This window comes from Hypanus sabinus, chromosome 1 (genome assembly GCF_030144855.1).
Source record: "Hypanus sabinus isolate sHypSab1 chromosome 1, sHypSab1.hap1, whole genome shotgun sequence".
NCBI lineage: Eukaryota > Metazoa > Chordata > Chondrichthyes > Myliobatiformes > Dasyatidae > Hypanus > Hypanus sabinus.
The window spans coordinates 188,821,136-188,848,954 of NC_082706.1; the positions used below are offsets into that span (position 1 = coordinate 188,821,136).

The 27,819-nt window shown below is 42.2% G+C and overlaps 1 protein-coding gene across 3 annotated transcripts in view; it reads right to left on the reverse strand.

Annotated features, from left to right (window-relative positions):
* LOC132401500 (uncharacterized) overlaps positions 1-27,819 on the reverse strand; it is an 85,270-nt gene that overhangs the window by 10,195 nt on the left and 47,256 nt on the right. For all 3 annotated transcript variants that reach the window (XM_059983530.1, XM_059983534.1, XM_059983540.1), the window contains 3 exons: positions 20,626-20,788; positions 17,142-17,300; positions 1,662-1,829 (listed from right to left, as the gene is read on the reverse strand). In XM_059983530.1, the coding sequence (XP_059839513.1) occupies positions 1,662-1,829; positions 17,142-17,300; positions 20,626-20,788 (490 nt within the window). The remainder of the gene's footprint in view (positions 1-1,661; positions 1,830-17,141; positions 17,301-20,625; positions 20,789-27,819) is intronic.

Below are 27,819 nucleotides of genomic sequence, written 5' to 3' on the forward strand. Positions count from 1 at the left end.
AAGTATGTATACAGTATACAACCCTGAGGTTCATCTTGCCTCAGGCTGCCATGAAACAGAGAAACACCATGGAATCAAATGCAGAGTGAATAACACACGGCATCTTAAATGTCAAAATGCAAAGTTCTTGAAGCAGTCTAGGAATGTTCAGTTTAGTTCAATTTAACTCTTATCATTTGTTGACTGCAGGCCCCAGAGCCAGTCCACATTGAATTGCCCCAATCAAAATAATGTAAAATAGCTATTAAAAAAAACAGTAATGAGAAATATGTAACATTGACCGCAGAAAACAAGTACAAGTACAATCCTCAAGCTGTGACAATCAAACCTTGCCCAGACCCTGCACCTTCTTTCGGCAGCAGCGAGGAAGAGGGAAACTAGTCAAACGCAGCTATATGATGCTGAACACCCGCTCGCCTTCCACTCTCATCCTTGTTCAATCTTGTTCAACAATTTAATTGTGTTACACCATTAAGCTGCGCACCATGCTCAACCTTGTCAAACTCCCTCAGAAACAGCAAAAGCGTGAGATTGCTCAGTCAGTCCAAAAACACATTATCAAAATGTAACTTACAGGCTCCAATTGCATGCAGATTAGTAGTAGAAGTATATTTAAAAGAAGAAAGAGAAGTAGTTTAGTGAACTGTCTGCAACATTGGTCGCTGGCATTACCTTGCATTTAGAGTAGCATGTGCCATTCTAGTCACCTACTTACAGGAAAGATGGTATAACATGTTTTCGTGATCTGTTTCTGGATGATAACATTATGTCCTTTGAACAGCTATCTAATAAATATAATTTACCTAAAACCCATTTCTTTAGATATTTGCAAGTTAGAAATTTTTTGTACAATGAGTTAGTCTTTTTCGAAAGAATGTCCATTGGACATTACAGGAAAGATATCATTAATTTGAAAGGGTGCAGAGAAAATTTACAGGGTGTTGTTGGGACTTCACGACCTGAGTTATAGGGAAAGGGTGAATAGGTTAGGACTTTATTCTCTCCAGAGGGCAGGAGAATGAGTTCTTACTAAGGTAAACAAAATTATGAAGGTTATAAATAAAGTGAATGCTTGCAGTCCTTTTTCTCCTTCGGTGCAGTGAGACTAGGACTAGAGGTAATTGGCTCAAGATGATAGGTGAAATATTTAAGGAGAATCTGAGGGGGAACTACTTCACTCAGATGGTGATGTGCGAATGTAATGAGCTGCCAGCAGACTGTTAGTTGCAGATTCAATTGTTACAATTAAAGAAGGTTAGATAGGTACATGAACAGGATGATTTTACATAGAACAGTATAGGACAGGAGCCCAAAATGTTGTTCCAAACCATCTAAAAAGCAAGTCAAAAGCACCCAAACATTAATTGCTCCTACCTACACCACATCCATATCCCTCCATCTTCCATACATCCATGTACCTATCCAAACATTTCTCAAAAGTCTCTGATGTATTTGCCAGGCAGTGCATCCCAGGCCTTGGGTCCAAGTAGATGGGATTAGGCAGAAGATCATATCAGCATGGATACGATGGATTAGAGGGTCTGTTTCTGTGCTATAGTGTTCTATGACTCTGTCATACTTTTGACATACCATGCACTGCTTTTTTTTATATATAATAATGGCAGACTTAAATAATTGCCACATACTTAACATCAAAATACCTGTTTATGTAATTCAGAGATGTGTTCGACTAAACTGTTTTTCTCTCTTTTGTGATGGGAGATTTCCAGCTGGGTACTGGAATGTTGTTTCTCCAATGTAACTAGCTGGTTCTGAAGTGATTGCCTGTTCAGTGCTGCAGAGCTATTCCCTTGCTCCAGATGTCGAAGCTGTAAAGGCAATTACAAATAGAATTAAATATATATTCTGCTTTCCAGTTTCTTGCTACTCACCAATTTAATATATTTTTACTCTTGTATTTTCAAGTTCTCCTAGATCTTTGGTACATGGCTCTAGAACTGACCAAGCAGGCACTCCTGTTTGGCAAATTGAATTAATTTGTAGAACAAGCCAGAATCTAATCATTAACCCCTGTTCCTGATTTTATTTCCTTCCTTGACAGCATCTTACTCACTGTGGATTGGACACTCACTTTTTCAGGTTTTATTTGCTGAGTGGTAGAAAAGGGAGATAGATCTGAGACTACAGATCCACAATTCCTTGAAAGTGGCATCAAAAGTAGATTGAGTCATAATGAGAGTTTTCAGCACATTGGCCTTCATAAACCAAAAGTAACACACACAAAATGCTGGAGGAACCCAGCAGGCCAGGCAGCATCTGTGGAAAAGAGTAAGCAGTCAACACTTTGGGCTGAGACCCTTCATCAGGCCTGAAGCATTGACAGTGTACTCTTCTCCATAGATGCTACCTGACCTGCTGAGTTCCTCCACCATTTTTTTATGTTGCTTTGGATCACCAGCATCTGGAGGTTTTCTCATGTTTGTGATAAACCAAAAGTATTGAGTACGGGAGTTAGAATGTTATGTTGAAGTTGTATAAGACATTGGTGAGGCCTGATTGTATGCAGTTCTGGTCATCTACCTACAGCAAAAATATCAATAAGATTGAAAGAGTACAGAGAAAATTTACAAGATGCTGTAGTGGTCTATGGTTCTATGATGCTGGGACTTGAGGATCTGAGTCATATGGAATGTTAAATAGGTTGCTATAGAACCATAGAACACTACAGCACAGTACAGGCCCTTCAGCCCTCCATGTTGTGCTGACCCATAAAATGCTTTAAAAAAAAGTACTAAACACACACTACCCCATAACCCTCCATTTTTCTTTCATCCATGTCCAAGAGGCTCTTAAGAGGTGGACTGTCTTACGCAGCGAGGTTAGAGAGACTGAGCTTGTGCACGCTGGAATTGAGATTGAGAGGGGATCTGATTGCAACATATAAGATTATTAAGGGATTGGACAAGATAGAGGCAGGAAATATGTTCCAGATGCTGGGAGAGTCAAGTACCAGAGGGCATGGTTTGAGAATAAGGGGTAGGTCATTTAGGACAGAGTTAAGGAAAAACTTATTCTCCCAGAGAGTTGTGGGGGTCTGGAATGCACTGCCTCAGAAGGCAGTGGAGGCCAATGCTCTGGATGCTTTCAAGAAGAAGCTAGATAGGTATCTTATAGATATGGAATCAAGGCAGGAACCAGGTATTGATAGGCGATGATCAGCCATGATCTCAGAATGGCGGTGCAGGCTTGAAGGGCTGAATGGTCTACTTCTGCACCTATTGTCTATAAATACCCCTAATGTTTTAGCCTCCACCACCATCCCTGGCAAGTCATTCCAGGCACTCACAACCCTCTGTGTAGAAAGCTTACCCCTGATGTCTCCTCTAAACTTCCCTCCCTTAATTTTGTACATAAGCCCATTTGTACATATGTTAGGACTTTTATTTCCTGGAGTGTAGGAGAATGATGAAAGATTTGATAGAGGTATACAAAATTATGAGGGGTGTAGATAGGATAAATGCAAGCAGGCTTTTTCCACTGAGGTTGAGTGGGACTACAACTATAGATCATGGATTTAAGGAGAACCTGAGGGAGATCTTCGCTCAGTGGGTGGTGAGAGTGTGAAATGAGCTGCCAGCAGAAGTGGTGGATGTTGGTTTAATTTCAACATCTAAGAGAGGTTTGTAGAAATATATAGATGGAAGGTGGATGTGTTGCATGTGTAGGTCCGTGGGACTAGGCAGAAAAATAGTTTGGCATGGACTAAATGAGCCAAAGAATCTGGTTCCATGCAGTGGTGTTCTATGATCCTATAAATTCTATTACATTTGGGTAGAATTCTACTCCTCATTTAAATACACCTCTGTGCAAATGGGTATTCGACTTCAGAACCAACACACCTCAGATAGTCAGGATGCATAACTGCTTCTCGCTTCCCATTAACCTCAACCTGGGTCGTCGTTCCCACAGCTATAAGCGGAACCCACTGCTTTCACATGACTACACGCCCAAACACCCGAGTAATCACATTGTCATCTTTGCCAATGACACGATGATAGTGGGGCTCATCACCACAAAGAGAAGGTGGAGGAGCTTGAGGCCTTGTGCCAGGCAAATAACCTCTTCTTCAATGTCAACAAGGAGATGGTTACTGACTTCAGGAGAACTCCCACCACCCTTTACATCAGCAGCGGAGTACTGGAAACTGAGCAGTTTCAAATTCCTGAGAGTGCACATCTCATACAACTTCTCATGGTCCCAGAACTCAATCTACACAAACAGAAAAGTTCACCAATGGCTTTACTTCTAAAGAGGCTGAGGTTAGGTGAACTATGCATGTCTATACTCACATCATTCTACAGATGTGTAGCAGAGAGCATCTTAACATGCTGCATCACTGTGTGGTACAGAAACTGCACTGCGGTGAACAAAACTACCCAATGCATCACCTGCACCAGCCTACCCCTACCTGCCATCAAGGACATATGTACAGAAAGGTACTGGAAAAGGGCCAGTAACATCATGAAGGATCCCACCCATCCTGCAAATGAACTGTTTGTCCCATTCCCTTATGGGAGGAGGCTATGTAGCTTCCACACCATGACCATCACACTAAAAAACAGTTACCTTTCCTCAAGCAGTAAGGCTGATCAACACCTCCTCTGCAAACCCACCCACCACACCCCCAACCACCACTACTTTATCATTTCCTGTCAGTCACCTTATGTACAGACACTCCTGTGCCTAGTGTCACTTGTATACAAGTTATTTTATGTATTTATTGTGTTTTTAAATTACTGTGTTCTTTGTCTTATTGTGTTTTATTTTGTGCTGCATCAGATCCAGAGTACAGTACTTTTGGTTTCTTTTACGCTTTTCAACTGGAAAAGACAAACAATTTTGAATCTTGAATCTCATACAAGTAAAAGCTCTAGAAGCTTTCAATGCTTATAAACTTTTGCAATCCAATAGAAATATAAAAGAGAGAAACTCATTCTTAGCATTTGTTCTAAAAACAGCAAGATTGGTCAAAAAGCTTATGAACAAGAAGCAGCATGTTTTTGCAAATTACAGTCTCGCCACTAATTATTTTAATATATTCACAACAAGTAAAATTTGTTTTTATTAAACTCATTTAGAGAAGTAGCCCAAGTTCCATCTGTAAGTTTTATCCCTGGACTGAAAAAGTATAATCACAATGTGTTCACGCTAGTTATTTCTTAAGGTTTCCTTTAGGCTTTCAGCTCCTGGATGTACAAACAAGTCACAGAAGTTAATTCTTTTCGAAATATCATTGGGTATTACTAATGGTAAATGGGAAAAACAGAAAGAGGCCTTTCCAGATGAAAAGTCCTGATCCAAAATATTGGCAGTCCAGTTCCCTCTATAGAGGGTGCCTGACTCACTGAGTTCCTCCAATATCATCTTCGTTGCTCTCAATAGTTCTGTATTCTGTTGCTCCAAAGTTTACTTAAATTTGGCGAGTTTGCATAAACAGAGCACATTTCAAATATGTGCAAACCTGTTTGTGGAGTTTGAACTTCCCCTGGGAATTAAAATCTAAATAATGAACAATTTATTTAAATCTAGAATAATTTCAAATGGAAAATTACAATAAAAATAATGCAATCTTCAGGTATTCGGTCGTCATAATATTTTCATGTTTCAACTATCTTTTGAACCTTTTAAAGCTGATAATTAAAACTGCCTAAAAAAAGCCTTTCATGTTTCAGTTCATAGGCATATGTAACCTGGTTATAAATGCCTTTTATTTTACAGAAGTACAGTACATTACAAACATATCAACATAGCATAAGCATAAATTCATAGCCTACACAATTAAAAACAATAAACATAGCAACATCAGTGCAAGTTAAAGGAAATGTAGTCTGAGGTAGAATTTGAAATGTTATCTGAAATCAGGTATGCCTCTCTTTGTAATGACCTCCACAGATTGTGGTGTTCAAATCAAGATACAAAGGGTTCTGTAGAGCAATTTGCTTCAATGGTACCAAGAATGTGCAACTTAAGACTGGGAAAATTTGAACTGTTCAAATTTTGCCAGAGGTGGGATGTAGAAATTTACAAAACATGGGTCAGAAGGCACTTGGGAGTATTGTGAGCAGTTTTGGGCCCCTTATCTAAGAACAGATGTGCTAGCACAGAAATACATCAGGAGCGGTTCATGAGAAAGATCCCAGACCATAAGACAAAGGAGCAGAAGTTGGCCATTCGGCCCATCGAGTCTGCTCCACCATTTCATCATGAGCTGATCCAATCTCCCCTTTAGTCCCATTCCCCCGCCTTCTCACCATAACCTTTGATGCCCTAACTACTCAGATACCTATCGATCTCTGCCTTAAATACACCCAATGACTTGGCAACAAAGTCATTGGCAACAAATTCCATAGATTCACCACCCTCTGGCTAAAAAGATTTTTTCGCATTTCTGTTCTGAATGGGCGCCCTGCAATCCTCAAGTCACATCCTCTCGTACTAGACTCCCCCACCATGGGAAACAACTTTGCCACATCCAGTCTGTCCATGCCTTTCAACATTAAAAATGTTTCTACGAGGTCCCCCCTCATTCTTCTAAACTCCAAGGAGTACAGTCCAAGAGCGGTCAAACATTCCTCATATGTTAACCCTCTCATTCCCGGAATCATTCTAGTGAATCTTCTCTGGACCCTCTCCAATGTCAGCATATCCTTTCTTAAATAAAGAGCCCAAAACTACACACAGTATTCCAAGTGAGGTCTTACCAGTGCCTTATAGAGCCTCAACATAACATCCCTGCTCCTATACTCTATTCCTCTAGAAATGAATGCCAATATTGCATTTGCCTTCTTCACCACCGACTCAAACTGGAGGTTAACCTTAAGGGTATCCTGCACGAGGAGTCCCAAGTCCCGTTGCATCTCAGAACTTTGAATTCTCTCCGCATTTAAATAATAGTCTGCCCATTTATTTCTTCTACCAAAGTGCATGACTGTACACTTTCTGACATTGTAATTCATTTGCCACTTCTTTGCCCATTCCCCCAATCTATCCAAGTCTCTCTGCAGACTCAGCTGTTTCCTCAGGACTACTGGCCCCTCCACCTATCTTTGTATCATCAGCAAACTTAGCCACAAAGCCATCTATTCCATAATCCAAATCGTTGATATACAACGTAAAAAAAAAGTGGCCCCAACACGGACCCCTGTGGAACACCACTGGTAACCGGCAGCCAACCAGAATGGGATCCCTTTATTCCCACTCTCTGTTTCCTGCCAATCAACCAACACTCTATCCACGTATGTAACTTTCCCGTAATTCCGTGGGCTCTTATCTTGTTTAGCAGCCTCATGTGCGGCACCTTGTCAAAGGCCTTCTGAAAATCCAAATACACGACATCCACTGCATCTCCCTTGTCTAGCAATTTCCTCAAAATTAAAAGGAATCAAATTCATTCCCAGGAATGAAAGGGTTAATGTATGATGAGTGTTTGATGGCTCTGGGTTTATAATTGCTGGAGTTGAGAAGAATGAGGGGACCTATCATTGAGACCTATCGAATATTGGGAGGCTTAGATAGAGAGGATGTGGAGAGGCTGTTTTAAATAATGAGGGAGTCTAGGACCAGAGAGAACAGCATCAAAATATAAGGATATCTGTTTAGAACAGAGATGAGGAGGAATTTCTTTAACCAGAGGGTAGTAAATCTGTAGAATTCATTGTCACAGATGGCTGTGGAGGGAGGCCAAGTCATTAGGTACATTAAAAGCAGAAGTTGATAGGTTCTTGATTAGTAAGGGTGTCAAAGGTTATGGGGAGAAGGCAGGACAATGTGGTTGTGAAGGATAATGAATCAGCCATGATGGAATGGTGGAGTACACTTGATGGGCTGAATGGCCTAATTCTGCTCCTATGTCTTATGTCCTTAATCAAAACATCCTTAAACAATGAGGAACTTTCCACTGGTAGGTGGATTTGAGATGCCACTTCTGGAAAATCATAGCTGATAACAACAACTCCACTTTCCTTATCCTATTTCTGTATCTCTTTAATCCCTTTCTTTAAAAAAAAGATACATACTATGCTGAGACTATAGCATGTACATTCGTTGAGAATGCCAGTAAAAGTTGAGCAGTAATGCAGGAGGGGGTGTGACTTTCTGGATGGCTCTATTAAATGCCAGCAGAAATGTGGTAGATTAAATAGCTACTTCATGTGCTACTTCAGCTACTTCATGGCTATGTAGTTCCTAACTAATTTCGAAGATGTACAATCTTGCATTTCACATTTAAATGACTAAGCAAATCTTGACAGTCAATGAAAATTCAACTAATATGAATATTTTCTCCCTCAAGCCCTTTTATTCTGGCAATCTCCCCTCTATCCTTCAGTCCAGATGAAGGATTTCAACCTGATACATCGACTGTCCATTTCTCTCTTTGGATGTTCCCTGACCCTCTAAGTCAGGGGGTTCCAACCTTTTTTTATGCCATGGACCAATACCATTAAGCAAGAGGTCCATGGACCCCAGGTTGGGAACCCCTGCTCTAAGTTAATCTTTATTGCTCTAGCTTCCAGGATCTGTTGCCTCTTTCTCAATATTCTGCCTACATATCAAATTCAAGTTGAGGCTTATTGTCATTCAACCATAGAGATCATTCTTCTATGGCCAAGCTGCAAAACACAGCACATATAGTCACACACAGCACATACAGTCACAAACTAATATAAGCACAAGTGCCAGAGCGACATGGCCTGAAGTTGGCAAGTTGACATAAAGTGTGAGGTACATGTTTATGTAAGGCAGTACAGTTAGCCCTCCTTATCCGCAGGAGATTGGTTCCGAGACCCCCGCCCCCCATGAATACCAAAAAAAATGCTCAAGTCCCTTATTTAACCTGTCTCAGTGCGGTGGTCTTTAGGACCCAGCGGAACCCCGGACTTTACGTGTCTCAGTGCAGTGGACATGAGGATCTGGCGGTGCAGCTCTGAATCCGCAGTGTTTTTGTTCACGAAAATAATCACGATCGCGATTGAAAATAAGGTGGAAGTAATAAAGTGATTGGAAAGAGGTGAAACGCCATCGGTTATTGGAAAAGTGTTAGGCTACAGTCAGTCAACAATCGGAACAATTTTAATGGAGCATGTGAAAGGCCCTGCCCCGCTGAAAGCTACAATTATTACTAAGCAACGCAGTGGTTTAATTATTGAAATATGCTTGTTTCTTAAGTGTTTTATATGCATAGAAAGGTAAAATATGTACTATATACTAAGAAAAACGTTTGACTAACTGACGCTAAATAACACCGGATGTACCTGTTCTGACTTCAAATCCGACTGAAAGATGGACTCAGGAATGGAACTCATTCATAACCCGGGGACTGCCTGTACTTTTAAGTCATTTCTAGATTACTTACAATATCTAATACAATGCTATGTAAATAGTTGTTATACTGTATTATTTAGGGAATAATGACAAGAAAAAAATAGTCTGTACATGCTCAGACAACGAGTGCTGGAGAGAGAACTTCCGGGTTTTCCCGATCCGCGCATGTGGAATCCGCAGATAAGGATGGCCGACTGTATAGTGTTACTCGCACTATTAACAATAAAGTAAGCAGTAGTATAAATATGTGAAACAGCAGGAATAACAGATAAAGTTGACGGGGGAGGTGTTGTTGGAGCAGAAGCCTTCAGACAGGGTGTACATGCGTACTGGGTGGCATGGGTGAATTTGCGAAGAAGTCTAATGGGCTGGGGGGGTGGAGGGGATGAAGATGTTACCCAGCCTGACTTTTCTTATGCTCTGGTACCTTCTGCCTGATGCTCTGCAATGTTATGACAGTCATAGAGGATTTCAATATGTAGGTTGGTACTGGATCCCACGACAGAGAATATGTAAATGCCAACATGATGACTTTTTGGGCACACTAGGTGAAAGGTTAATTTGGATTGGGTGTTGTGTAATGAACCCTTGGAAGTCAGTGATCATAATGTGCCGGTATTGCAGTCTTCATCCTGCAATCTGGGAGGTAGCAGCTGAAGTCAAATGTATCAGTTTTAGAGTGGAGTAAAGGGGATTACAGAAGCATGAAAGAGGAGCTGCACAAAGGTGATTGGAAGGGACACCAGCAGAACATCAATGGCTGGAGTTTCTGGGAGCAATTCAGAGGCGCAGAAAGATACATCCCAAAGACGAAACATACAAAAAGGAGGATGAGGCAACTGTGGCTGACAAGGGAAGTCAAGGACAGCATAAACACAAATGAGGCCATATAATAGAGCAAATAATTAGTGAGAAGTTAGAGGATCAGGAAGCTTTTAAAATCCAATAGAAGGCCACTGAAATATAAATATGAAATATAAAGGTAAGCTAGCCAATAATATCAAAGAGGATATCAAAAGTGTTTTCAGATATATAAAGAGTAAAGGAGAGGTGAGAGTAGATACCGGACCACTGGAAAATGATGTTGGAGAGACAATAATGAGGGATAAGGAAATGGCAGACAAATTAAGTGAGCATTTTGCATCCATTTTCACTGTGGAAGGCATTATCACTATCAGTATCCCATAAGTTCGATAGTGTCAGGGGGCAGAAGTGAGTGCAATTGCTATTACTAAGGAGAAGCTGAAGAGTTTGAAGGTAGATAAGTCACCTGGAACAGATGGACTACACCCCACCGTTCTGAAAGAGGCAGCTGAAGAAATTGTGGAGGCATTAGTAATGATCTTTCAAGAATCACTAGGGAGGGAGGTAGAAGAAAGGAAATTATAAGCCATTTAGCTGACTTCAGTGGTTACGAAGATATTGGAGTCAATTGTTAAGGATGAGGTCTCAGGGTACTTGGAGGGAAATGATAAAATAGGCCAAAGGGAAATCTTGCCTGAAAAATCTGTTGGAATTCTTAGAGGAAATAACAATCAGAATAGACAATGGAGAATCAGTGGATGTTGTGTACTTGGTTTTCAGAAGGCCTTTGAGAAGGTGCCGCAAACGAGTCTGCTTATCAAGATAAGAGCCCATACATTCACAGGAAAGATGGGGTGGAGTTTGTTAGGTGTGTTCAGGAAGGTTTCTTGATGCAATATCTAGATAAGCCTACAAGAGGAGAGACTGTACGATCTGGTATTGGGAAATGAACCTGGTCAGGTGTCAGATCTCTCAGTGGGAGAGCACTTTGGGGATAGTGATCATAATTCGATCTCCTTTACAATAGCATTGAAAAGAGACAGGAACAGACAAGTTAGAAAAGTGTTTAATTGGAGTAAGGGGAATTATGAGGCTATCAGGCAAGAAATTGGAAGCTTAAATTGGGAACAGATGTTCTCAGGGAAAGGGTACGGAAGAAATGTGGCAAATGTTCAGGGGATATTGTATGGAGTTCTGCATAGGTACCTTCCAATGAGACAGGGAAGTTATGGTAGGGTACAGGAACCGTGGTGTACAAAGGTTGTAATAAATCTAGACAAGAAAAAAAGAAAAGCATACAAAAGGTTCAGAGAGCTAGGTAATGATAGCAATCTAGAAGGTTATAAGGCTAACAGGAAGGAGCTTAAAAAGGAAATTAGCAGAGTCAGAAGGGGCCACAAGAAGACCTTGGCGGGCAGGATTACGGAAAACCCCAAGGCATTCTACAAGTATGTGAAGAGCAAGAGGATGACATGAAAGAGTAGGACCTATCAAGTGCAACAGTGGGAATGTATGTATGGAACCAGAGGAAATAGCAGAGGTACTTAATGAATACTTTACTTCAGTGATCACTATGGAAAAGGATCTTGGTGATTGTTGTGCTGACTTGCAGCCGACTGAAAAGTTTTACGATGTGGATATTAAGAAAGAGGATGTGCTGGAGCTTTTGGAAAGCATCAAGTTGGATAAGTCGCCGGGACCAGCTGAGATGTACCCCAGGCTACTGTGGGAGGTGAGGGAGGAGATTGCTGAGCCTCTGGTGATGAGCTTTGCATCATCAATGGGGACCGGAGAGGTTCCCGAGGATTGGAGGGTTGCGGATGTTGTTCCTTTATTTAAGAAAGGGAGTAGAGATAGCCCAGGAAATTATAGACCAGTGAGTCTTAACTCAGTGGTTAGCAAGTTGATGGAGAAGATCCTGAGAGGCAGGATTTATGAACATTTGGAGAGGCATTATTAGGAATAGTCAGCATGGCTCTGTCAAAGGCAGGTCGTGCCTTACGAGCCTGATTGAATTTTTTGAGGATATGACTAAACACATTGATGAAGGTAGAGCAATAGATGTAACGTATATGGATTTCAACAAGGTATTTGATAAGGTACCCCATGCAAAGCTTATTAAGAAAGTAAGAAGGCATGGGATCCAAGGGGATATTGCGCTGTGGATCCAGAACTGGCTTGCCCACAGAAGGCAAAGAATGGCTGTAAACAGATCATACTCTGTACATCAGTCAATGAAAGCAAGCATGCAGGTACAGCAAGCAGTGAAGAAAGCTAACGGCATGCTGGCTTTTATAACAAGAGGAATTGAGTATAGGAGTAAAGAGGTCCTTCTGCAGCCGTACAGGGCCCTGGTGAGACCCCACCTGGAGTACTGTGTGCAGTTTTGGTCTCCAAATTTGAGGAAGGACATTTTTGCTATTGAGGGAGTGCAGCATAGGTTCACAAGGCTAATTCCCGGAATGGCGGGACTGTTATATGTTGAAAGATAGGAGCGATTGGGCTTGTATACACTGGAATTTAGAAGGATGAGAGGGATCTGATTGAAACATACAAGATTATTCAGGGATTGGACACACTGGAGGCAGGAAGCATGTTCCCACTGATGGGTGAGTCCAGAACTAGAGGCCACAGTTTAAGAATAAGAGGTAGGCCATTTAGAGCAGAGATGCGGAAAAACTTTTTCACCCAGAGAGTGGTGGATATGTGGAATGCTCTGCCCCAGAAGGCAGTGGAGGCCAAGTCTTTGGATGCTTTCAAGAGAGAGTTAGATAGAGCTCTTATAGATAGCGGGGTCAGGGGATATGGGGAGAGGGCAGGAATGGGGTACTGATTGTGTATGATCAGCCATGATCACAGTGAATGACGGTGCTGGCTAGAAGGGCCAAATGGCCTACTCCTGCACCTACTGTCTATTGTCTATTGCATGGAGTGGTGTTCCTCGGGGATCTGTTCTGGGACCCCTACTCTTTGTGATTTTCATAAATGACCTGAATGAGGAAGTGGAGGGATGGGTTAGTAAGTTTGCTGATGACACAAAGGTTGGGGGTGTTGTGGATAGTGTGGAGGGCTGTCAGGGGTTACAGCGGGACATCGTTAGGATGCAAAACTGGGCTGAGAAGTGGCAGATGGAGTTCAACCCAGATAAGTGTGAAGTGGTTCATTTTGGTAGGTCAAATATGATGGCAGAATATAGTATTAATGGTAAGACTCATGGCAGTGTGGAAGATCAGAGGGATCTTGGGGTCCGAGTCCATAGAACGCTCAAATCAGCTACACAGTTTGACTCTGTGGTTAAGAAGGCATACAGTGTATTGGCCTTCATTAATCATGGAATTGAATTTAGGAGCCGAGAGGTAATGTTGTAGCTATATAGGACCCTGGTCAGACCCCACTTGGAGTACTGTGTTCAGTTCTGGTCGCCTCACTACAGGAAGGATGTAGAAACCATAGAAAGGGTGCAGAGGAGATTTACAAGGATGTTGCCTGGATTGGGGAGCATGCCTTATGAGAATAGGTTGAGTGAACTCGGCCTTTTTCCCTGGAGCGACAGAGGATGAGAGGTGACCTGATAGAGGTGTATAAGGTGATGAGGCATTCATTGTGTGGATAGTCAGAGGCTTTTCCCAGGGCTGAAATGGTTGCCACAAGAGGACACGGGTTTAAGCTGCTAGGGAATAGGTACAAAGAACAAAGAACAATACATCACAGTACAGGCCATTCGGCCCACAATGTTATGCTCACCCTTAAACCCTGCCTCCCATATAACCCCCCACCTTAAATTCCTCCATATACCTGTCTAGTAGTCTCTTAAATTTCACTAGTGTTTCTGCCTCCACCACTGACTCAGGCAGTGCATTCCACGCACCAACCACTCTCTGAGTGAAAAACCTTCCTCTAATATCCCCCTTGAACTTCCCACCCTTTACCTTAAAGCCAAGTCCTCTTGTACTGAGCAGTGGTGCCCTGAGGAAGAGGCGCTGGCTGTCCACTCTATCTATTCCTCTTAATATCTTGTAATCCTCCATCATGTCTCCTCTTATCCTCCTTCTCTCCAGAGAGTAAAGCCCTAGTTCCCTTAATCTCTGATCATAATGCATACTCTCTAAACCAGGCAGCATACTGGTAAATTTCCTCTGTACCTTTTCCAATGCTTCCACATCCTTCCTATAGTGAGGCGACCAGAACTGGACACAGTACTCCAAGTGTGGCCTAACCAGAGTTTTATAGAGCTGCATCATTACCCTGCGACTATTAAACTCTATCCCTTGACTTATGAAAGCTAACACCCCATAAGCTTTCTTAACTACCCTATTTACCTGTGAGGCAACTTTCAGGGATCTGTGGACATGTACCCCCAGATCCCTCTGCTCCTCCACACTACCAAGTATCCTGCCAGAGTACAGAGAAAGTGTACAGAGGAGATGTCAGGGGTAAGCTTTTTCATTCAGAGTGGTGAGTGTGTGGAATGGGCTGCCAGCAATGGTGGTGGAGGTGGATATGATAGGGTCTTTTAAGAGACTTTTGGATAGGTACATGGAGCTTAGAAAAATAGAGGGCTGTAGGTAAGCCTAGTAATTTCTAAGGTAAGGACATGTTTGGCACAACTTTGTGGGCCAAAGGGCCTGTATTGTGCTGTAGGTTTTATATGTTTCTAAGATACTACCATGGATAGAGGATTGGCTGATTGGCAGGAGACAGAAAGTGGGAATAAGGGGAGTCTCTTCTGGTTGGCTGTCGGTGACTAGTGATGCCGCTCAGGAGTTGCTATAGAGACCACTTCTTTTTATGTTACAGTATATGTCAATGATTTGGATGACAGAATTGCAGACAAATTTGCGGGCAATACGCAGATAGGCAAAGTGGCTGGTAGTGTTGAGGAAGCAGGGAGGCTGGAGAAAGTCTTAAAGATTAAGAGAATAGGCAAAGAAGTGATGGATGGAATACAGTGTCATATAACTATATTCTAAACAGGCAGAAGATTCAAAAATCCAAAATGCAAAGGGACTTTGCATTGGACAGTCCTTGGACAGAATTCCCTGAAGATTAACTGACAGGTTGAGTCAGTGGTGAGGAAGGCAAATACATTGTTAGCATTCATTTTGAGAGGATTAGAGTATAAAAGGAAGGGTGTAATACTGGGGCTTTATAGACATTGGTGAAGCCTCACTTAAAGTATTGTAAGCACTTTTGGGTCCCTTATCTAAGAAAGGATGTGCTGACATTGGAGAAGGTTCGGAGGAGGTTCACGAGAATGATTCCAGGAATGAAAGGTTTATTGTATGAGGAGCGTTTGATGGCTCTGGGCATATACTCACTGGAATTTTGAAGAATGAGTGGGGTCCCACTGAATTTTATCCAATGTTGAAAGGCATAATTAAAGAGGATGTTTCCTATTGTAGGTGATTCTAGAACCAGAGGGCACAGCCTCAGAGTAGAGGATCGTCTATTTAGAATGGAAGTGAGGAGGAATTTTTTTAGCCAGAGGGTCACAAATCTGTGGAATTCATTGCCAAAGGTGGGTGTGGAGGCCAGGCCATTGGGTATATTTAAGGTGGAGGTTGATAGGTCCTTGGTTAGTTGGGGTGTGAGAAGGCAGGGAAATGGGGTAGAGAGGGAAAGTGGATCAGCCATGATGAAATGGCAGAGCAGACTTGATGTGCCATGGGCCTAATTCTGCTCCTATATCGTATGGTCATAAGGTGTTAACGCGCCTTTAGAGATACCAGTCAATCTCCAAGTCAAATATTTGTATTTTACCACCTTAAATCTGGAGCTGTAGTAATGTGAGAGAACAAATTTATTTATCCTTGGTGTGCAATGGTAAGCTCTTCTGCAATTAATTTTCAACTTTTTCACTGCAGGATTTAGGCCAGTTAGAAGAGTGGACTGAAAGATGGCAGATGGAGTTTAATGCTGATAAGTGTGAGGTGCTACATTTTAGTAGGACTAATCAAAATAGGACATACATGGTAAATGATAGGGCATTGAGGAATACAGTCGAACAGAATGATCTAGGAGTAATGGTGCATAGTTCCCTGAAGGTAGAATCTCATGTGGATAGGGTGGTGAAGAAAGCTTTTGGTATGCTGGCCTTTATAAATCAGAGCATTGAGTATAGGAGTTGGGATGTAATGTTAAAACTGTACAAGGCATTGGTGAGGCCAAATGTAGAGTATTGTGTACAGTTCTGGTCACCGAATTATAGGAAAGATGTCAACAAAATCGAGAGAGTACAGAGGAGGTTTACTAGAATGTTACTGGGGTTTCAGCACCTAAGTTACAGAGAAAGGTTGAACAAGTTAGGTCTTTATTCTTTGGAGCGTAGAAGGTTGAGGGGAGACTTGATAGAGGTATTTAAAATTATGAGGGGGATAGATAGAGTTGACATGGTTAGACTTTTTCCCATTCAGTGTAGGGGAGATTCAAACAAGAGGACATGAGTTGAGAGTTAAGGGGCAAAAGTTTAGAGGTAACATGAGGGGGAACTTCTTTACTCAGAAAAGAAGGCAGGTATGACATTGTCATTTAAAAAAAAAATTGGATAGGTATATGGACAGGAAAGGAATGGAGGGTTATGGGCTGAGTGCAGGTCGGTGGGACTGGGTGAGACTAAGCGTTTGGCACAGACTAGAAGGGCCGAGATGGCCTGTTTCCGTGCTGTAATTGTTAGATGTTTATAAGGTTGTTATATGAATTTGTGTGCACGGAAGACTGGTTTGAAATTAATCAAACATTTTGTTAATTGTCTTTCCTAGTAGATTAAACGGCAACTTGCACACAATATCAACTACATGGAAAGCACTCTTACAAACACCAAAATGAAAGTGTACAGAAAGTGTTATTTACATATGAAATTGCTGCTAAATTACTTTCCTTTAATTTGATTTGCAGTGCAGTCTTGCTACACATTCAAAAGGTGATAATTATTGATACGTCTCAATGAAAACTGAGAGGAACCAAAAAGTTAGTGCACAAGTGAAATAACTACTTACCTGCTCCATGGCACTGATAACCTTCTTCTCCTCTTTCTCAATAACTCTTTTTAAAAAGGCTATTTCCAATTCAAGTTGTCGTTCATTCTCTTTTAGAGACGTTAATTGTGTGATGCTATTCGAATGCTGGGAATTCTTCTCATCTCTAGCTGCTTGAGCCTGCAGTAGATTTTTTAACCACTTTATAATTGAGTTTTTCTAAGTTATAAGCCTTAAGGATAAGTAAGCAATTCCAGAACACTTTGATTTCAGTTAATTAAACTTTGTTACAACTTTAGTCATTTCTAATAGCAGCAGGGAAACGTATGTTTTGCTATAGCACTTAAAGAACAATTCTTCTGAATGAAAGAATTGGATAAATTAGCATCTTTTACTAAGTAACTAATTTTATCAGAATACTAAGCAAGTTATTATTCCTACAGTTTTGTCACATAATAAATGATTTACTGTATTGTAAATAGTACAGATTGTAATAAATAAAATGGTTTAGTAATAAAACCACAGATTTACAATTTTAACCTGAGTAAAAGATAGGTTAACATTTTCATCGATCCATGACATGTATCTGAGATGTCACTGGAAGTAATATCAGAAACTCTGCCAAACAGTAAATTTAAATAATATTAAATGGATTCTAATCACTCCTTTAGTCTCAGTAGGAAGGAACCAAATATGCCTGAGGAGACCAGAAATTTGCAAATGCGTTGCAATATATGCAGCACTATTTAAAGGAATACTTACACAGTTAAGGTAACCCATAGATAAGCAGCTGAAAGAAAACAATAGTACAGAAGAGGGGAAAGTCTGTCAGATTTCTGAGGATGATGTGACTATGTAAATAACCATGTGCAAGATTTCAGGCTATGTGGGAAATAATTAGGTGAAGATATTTTCTGATGATGACTGAGATGGCCAAATCAATGAAACAAATACTAAATCCACGTTACAATCAATGCTCTTGCAAAGTCAGGATCAGGAACCTTGATTGTTGTGTAGGTAGATTCAGAGCCTGAACTGCGGGCAATGGCTTCAAAAGTTCAAAGGTTCATTTATTATCAAAGTATACAACTCTGAAATTCTTCTCCAAATAACGATGAAACCGAGAAGGAAATTAAAGGATCATCAACCCCCACATCCCCCTCCCCCTCCACATACAAAAAAACAAGAAAGATCAGGCGAAAAACACACAACACTCAAAAAGCACATAAGACTGAAAACAAATGTCCAGAGTTCAAGTCCACATCCAAAACGTAGAAAATCCAGGTAACATTTTCCCTCTCCACAGCAGTGATCTCAGCAGCATTATAAAGGCAGTCTCCCCTCTCCATATCAGAGTAATTTCACCAGCAATAATAAGGCAGTGGCCTGAGTTCGGATCATGGTCAGGGTCTGGAATACCAGCAAGAAGTTTATACACAAGCTAACACTTCATTGTTCTGTCTGTGAAGGTGTTGTTCACTGTAGGCCTTTGCAGCCTTGGTGTCATTGCCAACAGCCTTTGTGGTACAGGCTTTTATTTAAAGGAAGTACCTGCCTTTATCCCTCATGAATAATGAGGAATTGTAACAAAGTCACTCATTAACTTTTAGGGTAATAATGTTTCTTCTTTGGAAGCAAAGCTACTCTGAATTATTCATGACAGCCAGCCAATATATCAAGTCTTTATTCTCATCTCTCTATCATTATTACTATCCGTTGTATAAATTCCAATAACTCATAACAGTAGGATCTGGAGGTAGTAGCAGTGAATTAACAATATTCAGTAATGACAGCACAGAATAACAAATAACCCAAGCAACTGCTTTTGAGTGACAAAGGGTAGTTATGCCACTAATTACAGTAAATATTAGTGTGGTAGAGATAGAACTGTGAATCTAACTGTGCTTAAATTGGATTTGCAAAAATGTAGAATTTTACTTACTTAAAGTTAGTGAATCCTTCAGTGATTTTTCAGTTTTACAGCTAAGGGAGATCCACAAAGTAGCTGATCTGGAAAAACTGTTACTCATATAAATTAACCACTACTTTTACCCTCACATTTGCAGGCCAGAATGGAGAAGAGACAATTGCACCCCTGGTACAATGATATAAAATACAGCTCTACACATCCCCCTCTAGCCTTCATTCTTTGCAGTCCTGGCTAAATGATAAAGGTTTCACTGAAAATGTAAAGACAAATTTGTATGTTGTGAGGGTGATTACACAGCTGCTAGTCATGCTGACTAATCATACATAATCTATCTGAAAAGGCAAGAGATGTAAAGCCCAGAATGAAGAATCAATGGTATTCTTGGCATGCTGTCATGAGGGGGGTTTGTCAGATGACCAAGGTTAATAATTTTGTTTAACATAGTCTATATTTTTCAAAGTTTTTAAAGAAAATTGATTTACATTTTTTGTCATGGATTTTAAAAAGTCAGACCATATGGAAGTTCTTGACTTTAATTTCATGGCATACTGGACTATTTGAGTGACATCAATGATATGCATTTATCCATCCAGCTCCAAAAGAAAACAAGTATTCTAATTCATCCCATTCCAAGAACTGCAGAAATATCACAATACTATATGGAAATCAGTTTTTACAGTTGGTTCCTTGGTCTGCTGGAATCTCAGTGCTCTAGGCACACTGAAAGTTGGGCCAAAGCCCACAGCACCAACCAGTGTACTTTTGTGTAATAGTTTTATTTTTGCCCCTTTTCATTTATTAGGACTTTTAAGTCAAAAAGATCTATTCTCTTCATGGTTCTAAATCTTGCAGTGAGACAGCAAGGGTAAGCACAACCGCTTATGCCATTTAAAATTGTACTTTGTTCAAAATTTGTAACTCAGCCAGTGAAACATAGAAACATGGAAAATAGGTGTAGGAGTAGGCCATTCGGCCCTTTGAGCCTGCACCGCCATTCAGTATGATCATGGCTGATCATCCAACTCAGAACCCTGTACCTGCTTTCTCTCCATACCCCCTGATCCCTTTAGCCACAAGGGCCATAGCTGTCTTTCAGGTGTTTTTAATTATGCACAAACAAGAGAAAATCTCCAGGTGCTGAAAATCCAAGCAACACACACAAAATGCTGCAGGAACTCAGCAGGCCAGGTAGCATCTTTGGAAAAAGAGTACAATTTATATTTCAGGCTAAAACGTCAACTGTACTCTTTTCCATAGATGCTGCCTGGCCTGCTGAGTTTATCCAGCACTTTGGGTGTGCTGCTTTAATTATGCACATTTAGCTTTTAACCTAATTTAACCTAAATGATTAGTAGCAATATCCTTCAGCATACCACTCAATTGATCATTTTGTTTTTAAAATGACCTGTAAGTAGAGCAAACTTCAAACTGTTCACTCCTCCCATTTTAGACTTCTCTCTGTATTGGTTTGCATATTTGTAAAATAAAAAGACAGACAGGCATAACACCAGATTATTTATACCCAATATACAGTAATAACTATTTAAACAATCAGTTTTCTTAAAATGTACCTACCCTCTCCATATCCTGTGTTAGTTCCATCACCTGAGAGTGCAAAATGGCATTTTCTTTTGTCAAGCGGCTACAGTCATCAGCCTCTTTATTTCTGAGAAACTTTTCTTCTTCTGCTAATACCTCTTGCTCCCTCAGCTTCTGCTGCAGACTGCTGATTTCATTTCTGGAAATACATTAAACCAGTTAACCTTAACCTTGAAGTAAAAATGTGCATGTACATTCTATTTCTCCTTGGGTTGTGTATGACAGGACTTGCACAAGTAAGGAAATGATCAGAATCAAGATTCATATCTCTAGTGTACATTGTGAAATTTGTTGTTTTGCAGCAGCAGTTCATTGCAGAATATAATAATAACTATAAATTACTATATATGTATACGTATATTTATAATCATGTATATGTATGTGTGTGTGTGTGTGTGTGTGTCCTGCTTAATCAGGATTCTGACGCAGACCCCCCCATCCTGGACGAACCGCCTGAACTTCCTCCTATTCACGACCTCAGTCTACCACCAACCTTCCAGGAGGTTCTATCAGCTGTCAATTCCCTTAAGAACAACAAGTCTCCTGGCACTGACAATATCCCTACTGGGTTACTGAAGAATGGAGGGTACATGTGTATGCACACTATCTACCAGTACATCACCAAAGCCAGGACTGATCAGAACATCCCACAGCAATGGAGAAATGCAAACATCGTTGTCATTTATAAGAACAAGGGTGACAAGGCCAAAGCGGCAATAGTAGGGGCATATCACTCCTTTGTTGCTGTTGCTGGAAAGGTCTTGGCTAAGGTGATGCTTCAGAGGCTCATCAGCAACATCACCGAGTCAATGCTGCCTGAATCGCAGTGTGGACGGGAAGAACAGGAGCACGATTGACATGATCTTCACAGCCTGGCAGCTTCAGGAAAAGTGCCGGGAGCAACATCAAAACCTGGTTATGGCCTTTGTCAACCTCTCCAAAGCATTTGACACTGTGCAAAGAGAGCTCTTATGGGATGTCCTCCTCAGGTCTGGCTGTCCCAATAAATTTGTTAACATCCTCTGCCAGTTCCATAATGGGATGACAGCTCAGGTGACCATAGGAGGACAAGAGTCCGAGCCCTTCCTTGTACGCACAGGGGTGAGGCAGGGGTGTGTGCTAGCGCCGGAGATTGAGGATAGCAGCGGTGTGGCAGTGGACGTCAGATTAGATGGCAATGTCTTTGACATCAGGAGGCTCCACACAACCACCAGACTCCGTAGAGAGTGGGTCCTGGAGCTGCAGTATGCAGTCGACTGTGCTCTTGTGGCCCATATTCCGGAGGATCTTCAGACTGTCCTTGCTGTGGCAGTGAGAGTGTACAGCAGGACTGTCAATAGACAATACACAATAGGTGCAGGAGTAGGCCATTTGACCCTTTGAGCCAGCACCACCATTCAATGCGATCACGGCTGATCATCCACAATCAGTACCCCATTCCGGCATTCTCCCCATATCCCTCGATTCCGCTATCTTTAAGAGCTCTATCTAACTCTTTCTTGAAAGCATCCAGAGAATTGGCCTCCACTGCCTTCTGAGGCAGAGCATTCCATAGATCCACAACTCTCTGGATGAAAAAGTTTTTCCTGAACTCCATTCTAAATGGCCCACCCCTTATTCTTAAACTGTGGCCTCTGGTTCTAGACTCCCCCAACATTGGGAACATGTTTCCTGCCTCTAGCATGTCCAATCCCTTAATAATTTTATATGTTTCAATCAGATCCCCTCTCATCCTTCTAAATTCCAGTGTATACAAGCCCAGTCACTCCAATCTTTCAACATATGACAGTCCCGCTATCCCGGGAATTAACCTTGTGAACCTATGCTGCACTCCCTCAATAGCAAGGATGTCCTTCCTCAAATTTGGAGACCAAAACTGAACACAATATTCCAGGTGTGGTCTCACCAGGGCCCTGTACAACTGCAGAATGACCTCTTTACTGCTATACTCAACTCCCCTTGTTATGAAGGCCAACATGCCATTAGCTTTCTTCACTGCTTGCTGTACCTGCATGCTTACTTTCAGTGACTGCTGTACAAGAACACCCAGATCCCGTTGAACTTCCCCTTTTCCTAACTTGACACCATTCAGATAGTAATCTGCCTTCCTGTTCTTGCCACCAAAGTGGATAACCTCACATCTCCCATGCATCTGCCCACTCACCCAAACTGTCCAAGTCACCCTGCATTCTCCTAACATACTCCTCATATTTCACACTGCTATCCAGCTTTGTGTCATCTGCAAATTTGCTAATGTTACTTTTAATCCCTTCATCTAAATCATTAAAGCATATTGTAAATAAGTGTAGTCCCAGCACCGAGCCTTGCGGTACCCCACTAGTCACCACCTGCCATTCTGAAAAGGACCCGTTAATCCATACTCTTTGGTTCCTGGCTGCCAACCTATTTTCTATCCATGTTAGTACCCTACCCCCAATACCATGTGCTCTAATTTTGCCCACTAATCTCCTATGTGGGACCTTATCAAAGGCTTTTTGAAAGTCCAGATACACTACATCCACTGGCTCTCCCTTGTCCATTTTCATAGTTACATCCTCAAAAAATTCCAGAAGATTAGTCAAGCATGATTTCCCCTTCATAAATCCATGCTGACTCAGACCGATCCTGTTACTGCTATCCAAATGTGCCGCTATTTCATCTTTTATAATGACTCCAGCATCTTCCCCACCACTGATGTCAGGCTAACTGGTCTATAATTCCCTGTTTTCTCTTTCTCTCCTTTCTTAAAAAGTGAGATAACATTAGCTATCCTCCAATCCTCAGGAACTGATCCTGAAGCTATAGAACATTGGAAAATGATTACCAGTGCATCCATGATTTCTAGAGCCACCTCCATAAGTACCCTGGGATGCAGACCATCAGGCCATGGGAATTTATCAGACTTCAGTCCCATCAGTCTACCCAACATCATTTTCTGCCTAATATGAATTTCCTTCAGTTCCTCCGTTACCCTAGGTCCTTTGGCCGCTATTACATCTGGGAGATTGTTTGTGTCTTCCCTAGTGAAGACAGATCCAAATTACCTGTTCAACTCGTCTGCCATTTCCTTGTTCCTCATAATAAATTCACCCATTTCTGCCTTCAAGGGCCCAACTTTGGTCTTAACTAATTTTTTCCTCTTCACATACTTAAAGAAGTTTTTACTATCCTCCTTTATATTCTTGGCTAGCTTACCTTTTACCTCATTTTTTCTCCCCATATTGCCTTTTTAGTTATCTTCTGTTGCTCTTCAAAAGTTTCCCAATCCTCTGGCTTCCCGCTCATCTTTGCTATCATCAATACCACCAAGACAGAAGTGGTTTGCCAATGGAGTACCAGTGTCCCACCCACTCTACCTACCTTCACTGTTGGTGATGAAAAGTTGTCAGTAGTGCCATCTTTCAAATATCTGGGGAGCATTCTCTCTGAGGATAGTGGCATTGACAACGACATCCAGAGCCGCATTAAACAGGCATCAGCTGCCTTTGGGAGACTTCGGCGTAGAGTCTTTCAGAACAGGAGCCTTCGTCCCTCCACAAAAGTTGCCATATACCAAGCGGTCTATGTCACCACCCTCCTTTATGGCTGCGAAGCTTGGGTAACCTACAGCTGTCACATCAAGTCCTTGGAGCACTTCCACATAAGCTGCCTTCAGCGCATTCTGGGAATTACTTGGCATGAGCAGGTGCCTCACACTGAAATACTTGTAAAGACCAACTGCAGAAATATTGAGGCCATGGTCACCCAGCGTCAGCTGCAGTGGCTGGGGCACGTGATAAGGATGCCCCCCCATGTCGGCTACCCCGCAGAGTGTTATACGGCCAGCTACATGGTCAGCGCTCAGCTGGAGGGCTGAAGAAGCGCTATAAGGATCAGGTGAAGAATGCTTTAAGGACGTGCAAGATCAGACCTGAGGACCTGGAGGATGTTGCTGCTGACTGTATCACTTGGCGACAGCTGTGTAGGGACAGGGTTCGTATTCTGGAGATGGAAAGAACAACCAGAAGACAGCAGAAGAGAGCCAGGAGAAATGCAGCCATGGTTGCCGTCACTACCACCACTACCACATATACATGTCCCACCTGCAATAGAGCTTGTGGGTCCAGGATAGGACTGTATAGTCATCAAAGATCTCACAGTTAAAGGAATGAACGTCGTTATCGGATTTCGATGAACAACCGAAGAAGTGTGCGTGTGTATAAATAAAATAAGTGGTGCAAAAGTAGAGGGAAAAGTACTGAGGTAGTGTTCATAGCTTCACTGTCCACTCAGAAAACTGATGGCAGAGTGAAAGATGTTGTTCCTGAAATGATGAGTGTGTCTCTTCAGGCTCCTGTACCTCCTCCTTGATGGTAGCAATGAGAAGAGGGCATGTCCAGGGTGATGGGCGTCCTTAATGATGGACACTGCCTTTTTGAGGCATCACCTTTTGAAGGGGCCTTGGATGGTGGGGAGATTACTGCCCATGATGGAGCTGGTTGAGTTTACAACTTTCTGCCTTAGTTACTGATGATAGTTACTTATATGCAGTAACCATTTTTTTACATGATGAAAATTCAATGATTAAAAGTCTGACATGTTAAAGAAGTAAGGCAAGAAGGTGGCAGTGAAATAAATGCACCATGTGGAAAAGTTACGCACCTCTGTAGAACAGAGGAAACTACAATTTTTTAAATGAGAGAAAACAGTATTTGATACTTGAAGGAATCCTGGTGTGTTGTTTCTCAAAAGATAAAAGCTAAAAACAGGTCCAGCAGTTATTAGGCAGGTAAATGATATTTTATGTGGATCAGAACAAAGGAAGCTTTGCTCAAACTGTTGGACCTTAGCTAAAGAGATCAACATGGCATATATATCTCCTGTCTCTCACTAAGTATATTTACCCGGGAGTTCATGCAATGTAGATGTACTAGACTGATTCCTGTGATTAGAACAGATGGGGGTGAGGGGGGAAGAGTATAACTGACTTCTGGTTACTGTGTTTTAGATCTAAAGGGCATGTTCTTAAGGCCATCTAAGACTGAGAAGTGTTTTTTTTAATGCAAAAGGATGTAAAATTTTGCAGCTTCTTTTTACATCATGCCCAAAGATGGTAAAGTCCTTGAGTGTATTTGACACAGAGAAATATTTTTGGTCACTAAGGAAAATCAGAGATGATGGGAATTGGACAAAAAGGTGGTACTGAGGTGCAGAATCAACTTTGGCCTTACTATCCTGACTGACACCACTATAACTTTTGAATCGGGAGCAAGTTACAGCATGTGATTCAGCTGGGAGCTCAGAGAATTCGACCGTGTAGGTAGGATTTAAGCCTACCTGGTCAATGCCTGTGGAGGAGGGGGAACTGCGCAGGCGCGAGTGACGTCAGCGTCGAGCGCGCACTTTAAAAGGCAGGACTTCTTTTCAGAGCGGGCAGCGGAGTCCGTGGAAGCAGAGTCCTGGGCTTTGGCTAAGTGGGCTTCGGCGTTAGGGGACTTCGGTAAGGTTGTGTGATTGCTCGCTGAGGGGAAGAAGGTAAGGTCGCTAGGCGCTTTTTAGACTTATTCCATTAATCCAGTTCAGGTATGGGGGAGACAGTCAGAGCAGTGGTGTGCTCCGTATGCAGTATGTGGGAAGTCAGGGTCAACACAGTTGTCCCTGATGACCACACCTGCAAAAGGTGCGTCCAGCTGCAGCTCCTATCAGACCGAGTTAGGGAGTTGGAGCAGGAGCTGGATGAACTACGGATCATTCGGGAGGTGGAGGCAGAGATAGATAGGAGTTATCAGGAGGTAGTCACACCAAAAAACCAAGAAGTAGGCAGATGGGTGACGGTCCAGAGAGGCAGGGGGAGCAGGCAGAGAGAGCAGAGCACCCCTGCGGCGATTCCCATTAACAATAAGTATACCGTACTGGATACTGTTGATGGGGATGACCTACCAGGAATGAGTTGTAGTGGTCCTGCCTCGGCACAGAGGTTGAACCCTCAACTAGAAAGGGGAGGAGGGAAGAGAAGGGAGGGAAGAGAAGGGAGCGATAGTTTTAGGGGACTCTATAGTTAGGGGGGCAGATAGGAGATTTTGTGGGGCAGATCGGGAGTCTCGGATGGTATGTTGCCTCCCTGGTGCCAGGGTCCGGGACATCTCAGATCGGGTGCAGGCTATTCTTGAGAGTGAGGGCATGAACCCAGATGTAGTGGTCCATGTAGGGACCAATGATGTAGGTAAGGTGAGTGAGGGGGTCCTGCTTAGAGAGTTCAGGGAGTTAGGAGTGAAGCTGAAAGGCAGGACCTCCAGGGTGACAATCTCGGGATTGCTACCTGTGCCACGTGCGAGTGAGGCGAAGAATAGAATGATTATGCACATTAATACGAGGCTGAGAGCATGGTGCAGGAAGGAAAGGTTCAGGTTTTTGGATAGTTGGTCTTTGTTCCAGGGACATTGGGATCTGTTTCGAAGGGATGGTCTACATCTGAACCGGAGGGGTACTAACATTCTTGCAGGAGTATTTGCCAGTGCTGCTCGGGGGGGGGTTTAAACTAGATGTGCAGGGGGCAGGGATCCAGATCCAGAGGGTTGGTCAGAAGGTGCATGGGGTTAAATGTGTACAAGGTTTGGGTGATCTTGAGAAGGTCATCAAAATTCAGGGTGCAATTTGCCCGATGGAAGTTCAAGGAGCTGGGTTAGGTACAGTAGACAGTGTTTTAAGCAAAGAGAGGAGGAATGGGCTAAGAATTCTATACTTGAATGCGCGTAGTGTCAGAAATAAGACAGATGAGCTTGAAGCTCAGATGAAAATGGGGAACTACGATATTGTTGGGATAACGGAGACATGGCTGCAAGGGGATCAGGCCTGGGAATTGAATGTACCAGGGTATACGTGCTATCGTAGAGACAGAAATATGGGAAGGGGGGGTGGGGTGGCCCTGTTGGTGAGGAATGAGATTCAGTCCTTAGCAAGAGGTGACTTGGGAACAGGGGAAGTAGAGTCTTTGTGGATTGAGCTGAGGAACAGTAAGGGTAAAAAGACCCTAATGGGTGTTGTGTACAGGCCCCCAAACAGTAGCGTGGATATTGGGTACAAGTTGATTAGGGAGTTAACATTGGCATGTGCTAAAGGTAATGCAGTCGTTATGGGAGATTTCAACATGCAGGTGGACTGGGAGAATCAGGTAGGTGCTGGACCCCAGGA